The 15,857-nt window shown below is 52.5% G+C and overlaps 1 protein-coding gene across 5 annotated transcripts in view; it reads right to left on the bottom strand.

The window, feature by feature from the left end:
• Positions 1-15,857, bottom strand: part of LOC117283381 — a 130,522-nt gene that overhangs the window by 57,185 nt on the left and 57,480 nt on the right. Inside the window, exon 1 of one of the 5 annotated variants that reach the window (XM_033756241.1) lies at positions 10,658-10,685. The exons of the other annotated variants lie outside the window; for them this stretch is intronic. Coding sequence (XP_033612132.1) covers positions 10,658-10,672 — 15 coding nt within the window. The 5' untranslated portion in view covers positions 10,673-10,685. Of the gene's footprint in view, positions 1-10,657; positions 10,686-15,857 lie in introns of those variants that run through there. 5 annotated transcript variants of the gene reach the window in all.

Here is a 15,857-nt window from a genome sequence, read left to right as displayed (position 1 = left end):
TCCTGAGCAGAGGATGACCCAAGATGGGTCATCTGTCTGCACAGCCCCAAGACAGAGAAAATTCTTGGGCCATATCCCTACAGACTCGAGCTCAGCACATCAGAGATCAGGCTGGGGTCTGAATGTCTATAGGGCCTCCCTGCCCCCTACTCACCCATCCTAGTAATTCCAGTCAGAGAGGGGTGGTTGGAAAGTCATGCCTTGTTTGTGTTCAGATTCTGACTCATTTTCAGGACCCATTTGACTCCTCCAAAAAGCCCTCCTTGATTTACCTACCAACAACAGCCAGCAACAGCCTTCCTCACTTCCAACCCTGCCTTCTGCAAGAGGAGTAAACCAGCGTGGGTCCTCAGTGGAGAGTGGGTCCCCTGGGCATCACTCAGGGTCCCAAAGGAAACAGAATTCCAGATGGTTCAACCGAAGAGATGCAGATTCAGGGGCTTTTTACAAAGACTGGCAGGGTTAGGGGAACCCAAAAGGGAGCCCACAGAGATCACAGGCAGTGGGCAGCTGTTACCACCTCAGACCTAAGGGGACAGGAAGTTGGAGTTTTGGGAGAGGGGTCACCCCATAAAAGTGGCAGTCACCAGGGAGGTAGCTCTTCCCGGAGACATGGTGGCATCACCTAAGGAGAAGTGGGAAGAAGTACTTTTCCCCCATCGCCAAGCCCAGATGGTAGCCGAAAGCCTCAACAGCCCCTCTAGCTCCTCTCTGGGGGGCGGGCACTGGCAGGGCAGAGAGAGCAACTTGCAGGGGCCAGATGGCTAGGCCAGCACCCAGCTCCCCCCCACAGTGTCTGGTGGGACAGTCGGAAGGCTGGGCTTGCAGGGTGACATCAGGAAGCCATTGCTCCGTTGACCACAGGAATCCAGGAGCTGTCCTGAGCCACCCTTTCTGGTCCTCACCTGTGATTTCCCTCCCCTACTTTCTGAAGCAAAAGCCAGGGGCGGGGTGGGGGTGGGGGAGCCTGCTCACCAGGAAAATGGGCTTGGGGAAGAGGAAAGCTTAGCAAATGGGAAATTAATTCCGGGCGGTGAAGGGCAGAGGCTGTTGTTTGTGATGTATAACTTACTCTCAGTGTCAAACTGTGTACTGTGTATATCAGTGGGATGGCAAGAAAACCGAGATCTATTACTTTGAGTTTAATCTGTTCTCCGTGCTGGAGAAGGGAGCAGGCGGGAAAGAAGACTACAACTTTAATCACAGGCCCAACTCGAGATGTCAAGCTGCTCTGGGGGGTGTTAGTAAAATGATGTCGTATTACAGGCTTCCCAGACAGCTAGCTTCCCACACTGCGGCTTCATCTGCCGAGCTGTAAATTAGCACACCTACTTTACGCTCTTCAGGTAAAACCAGTAATTTAGCTGAAAAATACACACACATGCACACAGCGCGTGTAGGGGGAGCGGGGGAGAGGGAGCTGTCCCCCTTGAGCAATGAATAGCTAACGCTAGCAAACCCAGATGGAAATGACACCTCAGCTGACCCTCCTGTCATTAGTGTGTAGCTCCTGGTGCAGCCCCACCACCAGCCCACCTTCCTCTCTACCTGCCTCGGTGCCTCCCTCACCCCCACCACCCTCGTTGCCATGAACCGTAAATTACATGCTGACACCTTTAATTTGTGCAAAGTATGCCTGGCTGCGCCTGGCACCAGCAGCCGGCTGCTATAATAAGGTCAATCTATATTCATTGTCGCAGCACTTGATGTGCCAGATAACACAGGGAGGCGGCACCGTGGTGGTGGCTTCTCCAGGCTGGGGGGGTGAGGCAGGGGGCGCCCGCTGCCACACGTTGCGGCCTGGCACCAGTTGGCTCATCACTTATGCATGGCATGAGCGATGTTATGATTTAGCTAATCACCATCAGTTATTCATCCTATCGCTGCCTGGAGACAGTGGCTGTGCATGCCTGCCTGCCAGACCAGAGAGAGACAGCCCCCTGCCATCCAACACTGCCACCAAGCAACTGCCCCGCCAGTCTGACTGTCCTTTCTGAGGGTGGCCTAAGGGGTGTGTAGCCCAGGAGTGGGGATGCCTAGCTTGGAAGAGAAACTGTTGGGAGATCTCTGTGGGTGGTATCACTAATGCAAAGTCTGCATCCCTGGGTCACATGGTACAAGCCCGGCTCTGCAGTCACTGAGTTCTGGGTTCAAATCTCATCTCTACCATTCCCAAGCTGTGAGAACTGAGTCGAGTCTTTTAACTTCTCTGGGCAGCAGCTTTTCCTCTGTAAAAGAGGAGGACATCTTCATTCCTGGCAGGGAGACAGTTAAGGATGCAAAGAATAAATGCGAATAGCTCCCAGTTCATGTTTGTGAATGGCAGGCACTCAGACTGTGATTACCGGATCCCAGGGAAACCACTGCATATGTCGCTGGATAATGGTCTGCTTTCCATGGGGGATTCAGACCCAGGCTCTTAAGGAGAGGGGCTGGGCTAGTGAGGGAGACACTTTGAGCCTGCAGGCATGAGGCTATGTTGCTACAGCCCCACGAAGCAGCTGGTGCCAGGCAGAGGGGGTCAGAGAGGCAGGGACAAGCCACGTCCTCAACCCCTAACAGGCTGGAGGCCAAAAAGCAATAGAGTCCCAGAATGCAGGGCAGAAGGGCTGAGAGACCATGCAGCCCTTCTCCCTCATGGTGGAAGGGCGGGAGGACACAGAGGGAACTGGAGGCCCACAGGCCAGACCCAAGCTGGGGTCCTGGCCAGGGCTTCTGACTGCACAGCTGTCCCCACTACCCATAGGACAGCCCCCAGGGAAGGCCAGGGGCCTCCAGGCACCCAGCAGCTCATTGGATGCTTCTCCTCACTGCAGGGTGCTTGGTCAGTGTACAAAGAGTGTTCTCAGTTTTGTCGGTAGCCCTGCGGGTAGCAGGACAAACAGGCCGGAGATCTCAGGCCTTCCACTCAGTGTCCTTATCTGTACCATGTAGCCCATCACATCTGCTCCTCAGGGCTGGTGAGGAGGCCGAAACCAACTCTGGAAAGCACAGGGCACCCAGTGGGTGGCTGGCCAAGAGTAACCTGAGAGGCCCCCCAACCCAGCTGCACAAAAGCCTACATGTGGAGGACCTAATTCTATACCTTAGAAACAGTCTGGGCAGAGTCCTCACTGCCCCAGCAACCTGCTACCTTCTTCTACTGCCACATCTTGTCCACCATGCCAATCCCCAGGAACATCCTTCCTGCTCTCTTGGCTGCCCAGATCCAGGGACTGATCACCTCTAGCCCTCCAGGACAGCGACACCTTTCCCAACTCAGCCTCTCCGGAGTGACTTGGCCCTGGAGGAGAAGCCCAGGCAGTGAGCTCAGCAGCCCTCTATCTGCTCATCTGTACTGGATGGGCTGGGATGCCATGGGGTCTTCTCGGCCACCTGGGCATCACATTCCAAAAAAGATTCCAGGCAAGTCCAGGTACTGAGGGGACTACAAGGGCCAGGCCAGTGTACATGTCCATGGAAACTGGTGCCAGCAGACTGGGGGAGTCAGAGATGGAGATAATTTAAAGGAGCGCTAATGTCCTTACCTACCTGGGCTTGTGCCATGAGCTTCCTCCCTCTGCATGAAAGTGAGATCGCCTGTCTGGCTCTGCCCAGCCCTCAGCACTCTTGCTGCACAGGCCACCTGACATGTATCACCCAGGTGCCTCCCAAGTGCTCAAGGGCACAGCTCCCAGGGCTCAATCACCTGGAGATGCACTTCCTCTTTCCTTTGAAACTGGGACATCATGGAGGGCAGGGCTAGCAACCTTCCCCACCAATCGATGGGTCCATGCCACTGGTCACTATAGGCCTGAGAGCTCTGGACTTGCCAGGACAGGCCTAGGGCTGGGTCATGTCCCCTCCCATGGCACCCTCACCCTATCCCAGCACCTGGTATGCAGGTCCCAGGGGTCATCAGACACCCTTGCCCTTGGCACCTTTCTGAACTCTTGCTTTAACCAATGCCTGGGTTCCCCTGCCCCTTCCACACCCCCCAGAAAGAAGGGATGTCCCTCCAGCTCCCCACTGCCCTCCCCAGCCTCATCCTCCTCCCCTTCCAAAGCACCTGCTGCTCTGAGTTCCATGGCATAGACTCTCATTCTCCCCAACGACCAGCCATGCTTCTGCCTCACCGGGCCTTCCAGCTGCTGCCTTGGGAATCATTTCATCCACCTTTCACTTTCCTTTCTTTCCTTCCCTCATACTTGGAAGTCACGCCCAACCTTCGGTTAAGTCCGACGACCCACCTACCCAACAAATGGGCTCATACAGAAATAGGGCTGGAGGAAAAGTGAGCTGCCTGCCCAACATCACTCGTCAACATCTCGATGGCACTCTGCACTTACCAACTAACCACTGTGTCCTTTCTCTCTGCCCACAGCCACTTCCTCCACTAGGTCCTGGACGTTGCCTCTGTCACCCCCTCTTTCTGCACCATAGCCTTCACCCTTTGCACCAACTCGTCCATGGCAGGGTGCTCTGGGGCTTCCTAGAATAGGCCAACCCTAAGCATCCCCACCCCTCTCCAGCCCATCACATCCCTGCTCGCCTGTTCCAAGAACTGGCAGAGCGGCTCCCTCCTGGCCTGTCTCTGTGGCCCTCTGTCCCTATGGACTTCACCCATTTGTGATGGATCCAACACAATCTCGCCTCTTGGCCTTCCTTAGCTGTGGGCAGTGGTGACACTGGCCCTCCGCCTTCTTCCAGTGACATGCCACACATGGCCTGTCCTCCTCCCCCTTCACAGCTGTTTTCCCAACTCTGCCTCCACTTGGCAGGACTGTCAGGACTTGGCCCTGAGCCCCTCCCTTGTGTTCTCCCAGTTGTCCGACCACCAGTGCATCCCATCCAATCGCATCTGATGACAGCCCTGCCCCTGAGTGCCGCCTCCGTCTCCAGTCCTGTCCTCTTCTCGAAGGCCTGGCTCAGGTGCTTAAATGTATGCTTGATATCCACAGCGAATAACTGGGAGACTTCTCCAAATTAATACGGCAGACACCAAACTCAGGTTTTCCTCCATATCTGTTCCTCTCCACACCCCCAGTCTTTGTACCTCTGATGCTGCCATCACCACCCAACTCAAGTGCCTACTCGATTGTCCCAGAATGGGCCCTGTGTCTCTCCATACTCGGATGACACCCCTGTCCTAGTCCACATCTCAGGCAACCACATGCCTCCATCTCCTTTGAGCCACCCCACACCTTGAGATGCTGCCTTGAGATGCTGCCTTGAGATGAGGTCCCTGCCAGTGGCCACCCCAGCCACCATCCATGCCCTCCCATTATGCTGTCTCCAGAGCAGCAGTGGTGGTAGATTCCCACAAGGAAATACCAATAGTGCCTTGTCGCTCCCCTGAGACAAATCCCCCAGGGGCTCCACTGCATCTAAAATAGAATGCAAACGTCTCCTACCACTCCAGGACCCAGGATCCTCCCACCTTGACTTCCTGTTCCCCACTCACAGGACAGCCACTGCAGTGTCCTACCACCATGCCAGGCAGGAAGAAGGAGAAGGACAAACAGAAAAAGGGACGTACCCACCAGCTCAGTCCCTCATCACGAAACCGAGGACCTTCTTGGTTATGGGTCATTGGCCAGATGTGCCATGTGGAACCCACAGCGTCAGGGAACCCGGGAAATAGAGTGTGTTTTAAGATGGGGCTATGGCTGCCCCCAGGAGAAGTGGCTGACAGAGTAGGAGAGATGTAGATGGAAAAGCCAACCCAACAGTGCTGCCCAGACAAACTGGAAGCTTTTGAGGTCAGGATCAGACCTGGGAATCCTGTGCACAGTAAACAGCTACAAGGAGAACTTCTTGGCAAGACCCAGCATTAGAGAGATGGATGAGCTGGACACATTCCATGCCATGGGAAGGCTCACTCTGAGGGGTCTCTGGACAGCTATGACATGCAAGGCCCTGCACAGATATATGCAAAAGCTTTGAGAGACAGAGGCAGATCCAGGGGAGGGAACAATTCCACAGGGAGCAGCTGACAGGTCAGCGGGAGAGAGAGCAGTACAGCGAAGAGTGTGTGGCTGAGGCGTGGACACATGCATCTTACCCAGGGACAGATAATCCTTGGAGCAGGGCTGGAGCCTAGGAGGAGAGGGGAAGGTGGGAGGCTGTTATAGTTTAGATCTAGAATGTTTGGAGGTAAGCTTCTGAAAGGTAATTGGATGGATGGTGGGGGTGTTACACTCACCAGTGGCTTAATCCCCTGATGAGCCCATAACTGAATGTGCTGTTAGGAGGTGGGGCCTGGTTGGAAGAGGAGGATCATTGAGGGAGGGCATGGCTCAAATCCTGTATTTCTCTCCCCTGATCCTTCCTCCTCTCTGTTTCCTGGCCGCCATGATGTGAGCAGCCTTTCCTCCGCCAAGCCCTTAAATGCTGCCAGTTATCGGCTGTGCTGGGCATACAATGGGATTCAACATCTGGCAGGAATATCTGCTTCTTATCTTAATAGGAGCATCTACCCAGTGAAGCTCAGAAAATGGAAAATTAAAGACAACAGACAGCCACATGTCTAAAAGAATTGAAGGTGTGGATTCAAACAGGTATTTGTATACCCAGGTTCATAGCAGGATTATTCACAACAGCCAGGGGAGAAGCAACCCAAGTATTCACTGATGGACAAATACATAAACACAATCTGGTCTACACATGCAGTGGAATATTATTCAACTTTTAAAAGCAAGGTAATTCTGATATATGCTTAGCAATGGTATGGAAGCACCTTAAGGGCATTATGCAAAGTGACACAAGCCAGTCACAAAAGTTCAGGTACCATAGGATGGTGACTGCCTATGGCTGAGGGGACAGGGAAATTGGGAATTGTTTAATGAGTATGAGCTTCAGTTTTATAAGAAAAAGAGAGTCCTGGAAATGGATGGTAGCGACAGCTGCACAAGATAAATGGATTTAATGTCACTAAACCGTGCACTTAAAAATTGTGAAAATGGTTAAGTTCAATGTTATATATACATTTTATACATGTTTCATATATAACATTTAAAAATAGCCATGTACAAAAGGAAGGAAGAATATATATGTGAGAGATCACACTGTGGGCCAACATAGTTACCAGGACTGAACATTTCATTATGCTTGTGCTTTCTGGTAAACAAGGTATGAAGAGGAGTTTTTGATTCCTGGTGTTTAATAAAGGGAAAAATACTACCATGTCCAGAGACCTCCGTGGCCCCCACACCCCTGGCCAGGACTGAACCCTAAAGGGCATTTGCCTTGGTGACGATCCTACAAGAGCCAATGAGTATCACAAAGGGCCCCACGAGACACCAAGGCTGTGACACAAACCCATTCCACAGCCATGCCTGTGAGGAAAGGAGAGAGAGCGTGGGCCACTGGATGAGGCTCTGCTGGTGGAGTGCAGCAGTCGGCACCAGATGTGAAGATTTCTGGCTGGAAGCTAGATTCCCAAAACAGCGCACTCACCCAACAGTGCCTAGAGGTGCCCAGGAGGCAGCCTGAGATCTGCTCTGCTCCTAAGATCTGCGTGGAGGCAGGGCACGGTGTCACTGTGCAGAGCTGGTGACTTAAACCCAGGATCAGCCAGGACACCTGAATCCTAAGCTCCCTGCCTCCAGGCCCACACTGCCCTGGAGGGGCAGGGCTGGCTGTGAATGTTTTCCTGTCCCCTGGCTCCCTGCCTAGGGGACTGGCCTGGGGCACTTCTCTGTTCAAGAGAAAGAGTGCAGCTCCAGACATCAGAAGACCTGGGCAAGAACCTCACGGTCACCCTGGATGAGTTCCCCAGTCTGTGCACCTCAGGCTCCTGGTGTGTAAATGGTATCAGATGTGCAGCTGTTACTTCCCTGACCCCTCGCAGTGTTGCTGGGAGCAGAGGGGCAGCCTGGGATCTCAGCCCTGTCTACCTCACCATTTCCAATACACTGCAGTCCAGTGGTACAGGGGCTCACTGTGCAAGTCTCCAACCTCTTCTTACCTCACTGCCTCAGACCCAACTGCCTGGAGCTGGCAGATGGACAATGAGGATTTGAGACAATGGAACGCAGTGCATGGAAACGTCCAGGGAGAGAGACAGTAAGAGAGAAACTTGACAATCATGTGTTCAGGGGTGGAAATGGGGACCATCCACAGGAGCCTTTCAAAGAGGGGCGTGGAACTGGAATATGGAGGACTTTAAAGGTGACCTTGTTATGAGGCATGAAGAAAGGGCAGGGAAATGCCAGGGATGAGGGTTTCTATCCATGTCCACACGCACTTGCCCAGCCTAGCCAAGATTGGGCGCTGGCGAGCTGGGTACACAGGGAGCAGGCCCCCCGCTATGGAGGGATGACTTGTGGCTGGACCCTTGTAGCTATACCATCTCTTCAAACCGCAGCCTGGATGGCTGTGCTCAGCAATCATGTGTTTAAAAAGCAATAAGACTAAATGCTTTTCCACTTCCCCTTTGAGAGACCATGTATGATAAATGATAGGCAATTTCATGGTTGGAGTTTCAATTTCCGAAAATATTAGTGCAAATCCCCCAGCTCCACTTCTGAGATAAATTCTTTTTGGCAGACTCCTCCCTTGTCTCCTAATTCCCTGATTCTGAATATATGTGGAGGTTTGGTGCAAGACTCCTCAGCTCAGCCCCAGCTTCCACCTGTCTGATCTGCTTTGGCAGGATGCTACCTACACCCCACTCTTTCAAATTCTTCTTACAGTGGTTTCAAGCCAGCTGCTACATACCTAGCCCTGCAGGAAGTATTATTATGGTGGGTATAAGTGAGCTACAATCAATCATTCAATCAATAAGCATTTACTATGTAGCTAATCACTTCAGTCTCAAAACAACCACAGTTCTACAGCACCTCTCTAATTCCGAATGCTTGTTTCACACTACCCCCACTGCACAGTCAGGAAACTGAGGCTCAGAGCTGACCTGGTAAGATCAGGGTGGACTGAAGAGGCTGCAGGTGGGAGAGGGTGAGTGTTGCCTGAGCACATTATGTTGTGAGGGGCTGGACTGAATGCTTGTCTGGTCCTCTGCCCAGGACTCTAAGCCATTTATTCTCACAAAACTCGTTAAGTGTCAGCATCCTGTTTTTCAGATGTGGAAACTGAGGCTCAGGAAGGCTAAGCAGCTTGTGCCAGGATTCTATTTCCGCTGGGCCATGTGGTCTCTCTGTTGTCCTGACGTCAAGCAGGCTGGGCGGGAGCTCGACAGTCATTTCCAGACCTTGGGGGCCCCTGCTCTGCAGGCACCAGAGGGCCGAGTCAGCAGCAGACTAGAAGGGCAGTGACCCGGCTGCTGCATCTCTTGTATCCCGTTACTCTGCACCCTCGCAGCTCCAGGCTGAGGCTGCGGGGACCCCCAACACTCAGGACCATCCTGTTTCTCACATGCGCTGCCTCCCTTTCTAACCAACCCCATCTCAGGGCAGCTGAAACCCCAGCAGCAATCGCCCCTTCCTCTCCCTCTCCCCCGCCATAGGGTTCCTCTCCGGCCCAGCACGACATTTCCTTCTCTTACAGTCTCCTGAGTTCCAGCCAAAGATCCGCCAAGTCCAAGATCTCTGGCCCCATTTTTTACCTCCAGTGAAGTTCCTCGAGCTACATCACAGATGGCAGAGACAGAGAGGGAGGCATCTGCATGGAAAAGGTCATCTGCTCTGAAGGCCTCGCTTTATGATAGCCCGCTCTCGCGAGAACTGATTCACAAGCAAGACCAACTCTGGTTCCTTCCCAAGGTAGGGCCGGGACCTGATTCCTGACACCGGCCCCGCCGCGCTGAGGACCAGCAGGGGGAGCCTGGGGACAAGCACACCTGGTCTAGGAGCAGGGGGCTCACAGTCCTGCGGGAGGCGCTTGAGGGTGTGGGGAAACCAGGCAGGAGGAGACGAATCCCTCAGAATAGAGTACGTCAAGTGAAACCGGACAGAATGTAAGGGAAACAAAGTAAGGGCATAAAGGTACAGCTAGAGAGAAAAACCAGAATGGAATGGAGCTGAATAGAAAAGAACAGAAGAGGATGGCACAGACTGAACAGGGTGGAAAAGAAGAGAACGGGATGGAGCAGAACAGTCCAGGTCAGAACAGGCGAGGACAGAGTAGCCCAGGACTCAAAACTGAACAAAGTAAGCAGACTCAAACGAGGGAACCCTCAGAGCACAGCAGAATAACAGGGCTGCCGCAGACATCAGCCCGTGGGATGAAATAAAATCCACTCCATTCATCAACAAACATCAAGTAAGGACAAATGAGATGCAGTCCCTGCCCGCATGGAACACACTGTCTTGTGAAAGAGACATACAAGATAAACATTAAGATGTGTACAATTACAAACTATGAGCTTCTGGGAAGAAACATGAAAAAAGGAGCAGTTTGCCACAGCCAAGAACAATAACAGCAAATAAATCAAGAAAGCTGAGAACTTATTCTTTGTATCAAGAAGCCAGAGACCCTCACAGACTGAGGGAACAGTGTGCACAGAAGCCCTGAGGCAGGAGTGCATCTGCCCTATTCAAGGACTGGGAAGTTCGGTGGGAACAAAGCCCAGTGTGACAAATGCAGAAGGGACAGGCAGGTAGATGCCACGTGTCCCAGGCCTGCCACGCTTGCATTCTTTGCAGGTGTGGGGAGAAGTGCTAAGGCGAGAAGTAGTGGAACAGAACATACAGGGTGGGGAGGCCATTAGGGCACCTACCAGGGTTGTCCCCATGGAAGCTCCAGTGACGGCTTGGAGCAGAGAAGCAGTGGCAGCAGAGGGAGCAAGGTCAACACATCAGAAGTGGGTCACCCACGTTTCAGACTCAGGTCTGGCAGAGGGAGGGCTGGGGGAGTACAGGGGTGGTGCTTCTTGCCTGGATGGAAGGGAGATGGTTGGGGGGACCAAGACTTTACTTCTGAATGTGCTGAGTTCAGATGCTCAGTTGGTGTCACAGAGGCCACAGATTCAGAGACGCAAGCCTGGAGCTCTGAGGGACCCCGAGCTGGAGAGATGAGAGAGGGAGTTGGCAGCATGTAAGACTCCATACAGTGCTGTGTGTGCAGTTGCCAGTGCAGCTGTGCAGGGCCTGGGACCCCAAGGGTGCCCACCAGGTGTGCAAGTGTCAGGGCTCGCACATGGGCCACTAGGTTGGGGCTCAGGAGTCGGTGTGATGAGCGATCACCCAGGGTATTTGGGCACTGTCTGGGCCTCGGGTCTAAGGAGGGGTCCGAGACCACATCACTGGGACAAGTATGCACCTGCAGATGGGGCTGGGAGAGAACCCAGCTGAGGAGCTGAAGGAGGAGCCACGAGGAGGGCACAGTCTCAGGTGAGAGAGAAGGGCAGCAGGACTGGTGCTGGGGGAGTACGGGAGTATGCCCAGGAGTGTGGCATGGGACCCAGCAACACACAACCTGTAGGGCAAGGCCAGGGCCAGCCTGGGTGAGCAAGGCAGGACCCAGAGGGACAGAGGGCACTGATGACAAAGGCAGAGAGCGGCTAGGGATTCCAGGGAGATGACAAGCAAAGGTATCATTCCAGGTCAATGGAGAATCTGGGGACAGACCCCAAACACATTTCACAGGTGACTGTCCCATGTGGTGCCAGCTACCAGGGTCCTCCAGCCGAGGACAGCGGCATGCTGGGAGGTCAGCGTGTCTCTGCACACACCAGCTTGGCCCCCAGTTCCTGCCTTCCCACACCTGGTCAGCAGCCTCAGATGGCCCTCTCCAGAGAGACCCCACTCTTGGACGTCTCTTTCCTCAGCCTGTTTCCACTGTGCAGTGCAGTTCACAGGCCGCTGCCAGTCACATCACCCACGCCATCAGCTGGCCTCCAACACTGCAGTGCTCAGGGTGCTAGTTTTCACACACAGAGCTCAGAAAGGCAGCTGCTCTCTGGCAAGAGGGCACAGAACTTCCTGCCAGCCCCCCAAGTTGTGGCTGGGACCACCGGGCACTCTGGTTCTCACTTGGGGGGAGGAACGAAACAGAAGTGCTTAAAAGACACATTCAACTTCAGATGTGACTTTCATATTCATAAGACAGAAACTGAAACCCTCCTACTTTCATAACCCAAACCTCAGCCAGCTGGCCCAGCAGGATCTTCTCCATGGGGCTATGCAAACCAAATGGGATTTTTCAGCCAGGGGATGAACTTCTAGGGATCTTTCACAATCAAAGGTGATGAGACGGTGATGTATTTCAAGAGGTTAAATAATACACAGAGGCTTTCCCGAAGTCTAAATTGGATTCTGTTAAAAACGGGCCAAGGCACCTCCTACCCAAAGTACCTCAAAGGACCCCAGCAGCTCCTGCCATCCATCCAGAGCCAGATTCCTGGTGAGGAGCAACCCCCAGAGAGTCCCCAGACGTCCCCAGTCTCTCAAGGAGGCACAGTGGCGGCAGCAGAGGGCTGCTCCTCCCGAGAGCAAAAGACAACACAGAGGCTGTTTGTTTTCTGAGCAGGAAGGAGCGGGAACAGCTGCTCCAAGAAGCCACTTGAAAGATAATCAGGCTGCGATGTTGGCAAAACAGCTGTGTGGCAGGCGGAGAGGGGGTGGCTGGGAGCTGAGAGGGAGGAGGGAAGCGGAGCTGGGAGCAGTGCCACCCGCCTGCCTGGCAGACTGGCAGCCCCAAGCCACCTGCCTGGGAAGCTGCCCCACTGAGCCCATGCCCCCCCCACCCAGGGTGCAGGGGGAGCCTCTGCCTGCCAAGGCATTTCCCACTGGAACCTGTCTTTGCAGAGACACTGGGCAAAGTCTACACGTCCTGCAGAGTGCACCTCAAATCCCAGAATGAGATAGTGCTAGGTGTGGTGGTACACACCTGTGATCCCAGCACTTGGGAGGCTGAGGCAGGAGGATCATTGCCAATTTGAGGCCAATTTGGGCTACATAGTGAGTTCAAGGCTAGCCTGAATTACATAACGAGATCCTGTCTCAAAAGAAAAAAAAAACTCACCAGGATGGGACAGACCAGGTTGAATTTCACCTGTGCTCTGGGATGCCTACTGTTAAAGACACCCCCTCTCTTCTCATGCCCTCATTCCATTCACACTCCTCAGGTCTACAACCAGCTACCCTCCGTCCTGGACATTCCCATGTCCCACTCTTTCTGGTGTGGTTTATTCTTCCTTGGTAAAAGAAAGGCTATTTTCTTCCTGACCCTAGTGACACTTGCAGATTTCCTGTCCAGAGCATTTACTCTATGACCAGAGCTCCTTTACTCTTCCTGGAAGAATCCCTTTGGATGATGTCTGTCCTCACTACAGTCTACATTTGCTTTTTCTTGACAGAACTTGAAGGTCCTCTGACGTCACTTCCTGAGGACAGCTTGTCCTCAAGCCTGGGACTCAACTGCAAGAGCCACTGTTAAGGATTCAGAGCGGAGAGGAAACCTCCGAAGTGTCGGCTCCTATCTGCTGTCCACCTTCAGGACAAGCAGTGACCCCCACCAGCTGACATGAGATGTGAGTTCTGCAGGCCTTGACAATTCTCAGGCCAGGCAAGGGAGGGGTCCCTCACCCCAGGCAGCCACTTATTCCTGACAGCCCTGTGACACCACAGAGCAGGGCAGCTCCCCTGGCTGCAGGGGATCTCTGAGTGCCTCCAGGTCATCAGGCAGCCACAGAACCAACTCTATCAGGGAGTCAGAGGCCGAGGCCCAAGACAAAGAAGCAGTCCACAGCCTGGAAAACCCTTGCAACTACAGCTTGTAAAAAGGTGGCTTCAGAGCAACTCCAAACAGATACAAACATGGAGTCCCATTGAGCACCATGCCCCCAACAAGGTCAGAGGACAGGGTCCTGTACACCAGGGCTGGGGCCACAGGGCACTGCAGGCGGGGACAGCAACCCAGTCACATCAGAAATGGTGACAAGACTTCACTCAGAGGATGGTGTCATTTGTCATTCCAAGTCCCCTCCCCACCATCCTTCTGCATAGCACTGGTTACATGGATTAAAAAGCTGTGAGCATCTTGGTCTGTTTCCCCCTGGACAGATGTCAGGGTAGGGATTTGAAGAAAAGGTGCTCCTCTGAGAGGCAGCTGCTGGAAGCAGCAGTAAGGGAGTCTGGGCATGAGCAAGACAGAGGAGGAAGCCAACCTGGGCTGCTTAAAGACAGGCGAGGACTTTGAACCATAAGGGGCTCATTGGGTGGGAGCCAGACAGCTCCACTCACCCCAAATCTACCCACACATCCAGGATATCAAGTCTGCCCCTGGTGTGCCCCCAACTATGGGGGGATAGGGTCATTTAGTACTTTGGTTTCCAGGCATGTCCTCTGTGGGATCCCAGGACCTCTGGGAGGTGCATTAAGAATTCTTGGGGATAGAGGGTGTGGCTGAGGTCCCCACCCTCACTACATTTGGAGCATTTTTTTTCTGCTTAAAATGTGGGGTTTCCACTTAAAATGTTTTTTAAGGGCTCAGTCACTTAAAAGTGAAGGCCATGTCTACTTCTGATTCCAGAGAGAAGCGGTAGATATACACTCGTGGTTGCTCCTGCTAAGCACAATCCAAATCCCTGTGCATTATACATAAAATAAACACAGCCAAACTGCAGGGTGGATAGAAGGCAGGCATGGCTGGGCCTGTAGGACAAAAGGAACTGCACATTGATGGGTTTCTTGGGTTTTCTTTGTGCTCTGTGCATCCCAGACTAGGGCTGAAGAGGCTCCCACAGGAACAGGGGGAAATAAAGAGGAAAGAAAGAAAGAAAGAAAGAAAGAAAGAAAGAAAGAAAGAAAGAAAGAAAGAAAGAAAGAAAGAAAGAAGGAAGGAAGGAAGGAAAGAAAGAAAGAAAGAAAGAAAGAAAGAAAGAAAGAAAGAAAGAAAGACAGGAACGAAGGAAGGAACGAAGGAAGGAGAGAAAAGGAAGGAAGGAACGAAGGAAGGAGAGAAAAGGAAGGAAGGAAAAAGAAAGAAAAGAAAGAACCAAGTAAAGCATGTTATCTTTAGCCAAAGAACAATTTTAAAAGGAAGTCTAGTAAGACAGGAGCATTTGACCTGATTTACAACAACAAAAGAAGGAACGAAGGAAGGAGAGAAAAGGAAGGAAGGAAAAAGAAAGAAAGAAAGAAAGAAAGAAAGAAAGAAAGAAAGAAAGAAAGAAAGAAAGAAAGAAAGAAAGAAAGAAAGAAAGAAAGAAAGAAAGAAAGAAGGAGAGAAAAGGAAGGAAGGAAAAAGAAAGAAAAGAAAGAACCAAGTAAAGCATGTTATCTTTAGCCAAAGAACAATTTTAAAAGGAAGTCTAGTAAGACAGGAGCATTTGACCTGATTTACAACAGCCAGACCTCCCAAGGACAACGCTGCAGCTCCCACTCTCACCCATGCCAGCAGGAGTGAAAAGGGAATCTGCATTTCCATCCTGCTGAGCAGCAGTGGGGTCCCCACTTCCTCTTCCCGCAGGAGTGTGTTCCAAGGGGCCGAGTGGAGTCAGGAACTTTACCATTGCTTCTCGGTATGAGGTGACCACATACAGTATCAGAGAGGACTCCTGGGATTCCTGTCCCCACCCAGCAGGAGCAGGAGTCTCCCTCTCACATGTCAGGGGGTGAGTGGAGAACTGGGTCTCTTCCTCAACCTCACACCAAGGCAGCATTGTCCAGCCCTCCTGCCGCCTGGCATCCAAGATGAGCCAGCTAGACCTGAGGGCTTAAAAGATCACCATGAAGAAAGATAAAAGGGAGGAAAATAAATGCACCTTGCGACCATAATGTTAAGTAAAATAAACCAGACACACAAGCTACACTTGATCTTAGCCAAAAGGCTGAGAAGCGATCCAGATTCACAAGCTTAAATATCGAATGATTTCTCCTATATGAGAAGCCCAAACTATAAAGAGCAAAAAATAAGAGATTGGTAACAGGAAGTAGGAAAACAGATCTTTCTCAAAGGAGAAGGAGACCATGGAT

Source organism: Fukomys damarensis, unplaced genomic scaffold, assembly GCF_012274545.1.
Source record: "Fukomys damarensis isolate Sample0158 unplaced genomic scaffold, DMR_v1.0_HiC HiC_scaffold_25, whole genome shotgun sequence".
NCBI classification, from domain to species: domain Eukaryota; kingdom Metazoa; phylum Chordata; class Mammalia; order Rodentia; family Bathyergidae; genus Fukomys; species Fukomys damarensis.
The sequence above is the reverse complement of the archived record's forward strand: the minus strand, read 5'-3'. Positions and strand labels throughout refer to the sequence as shown.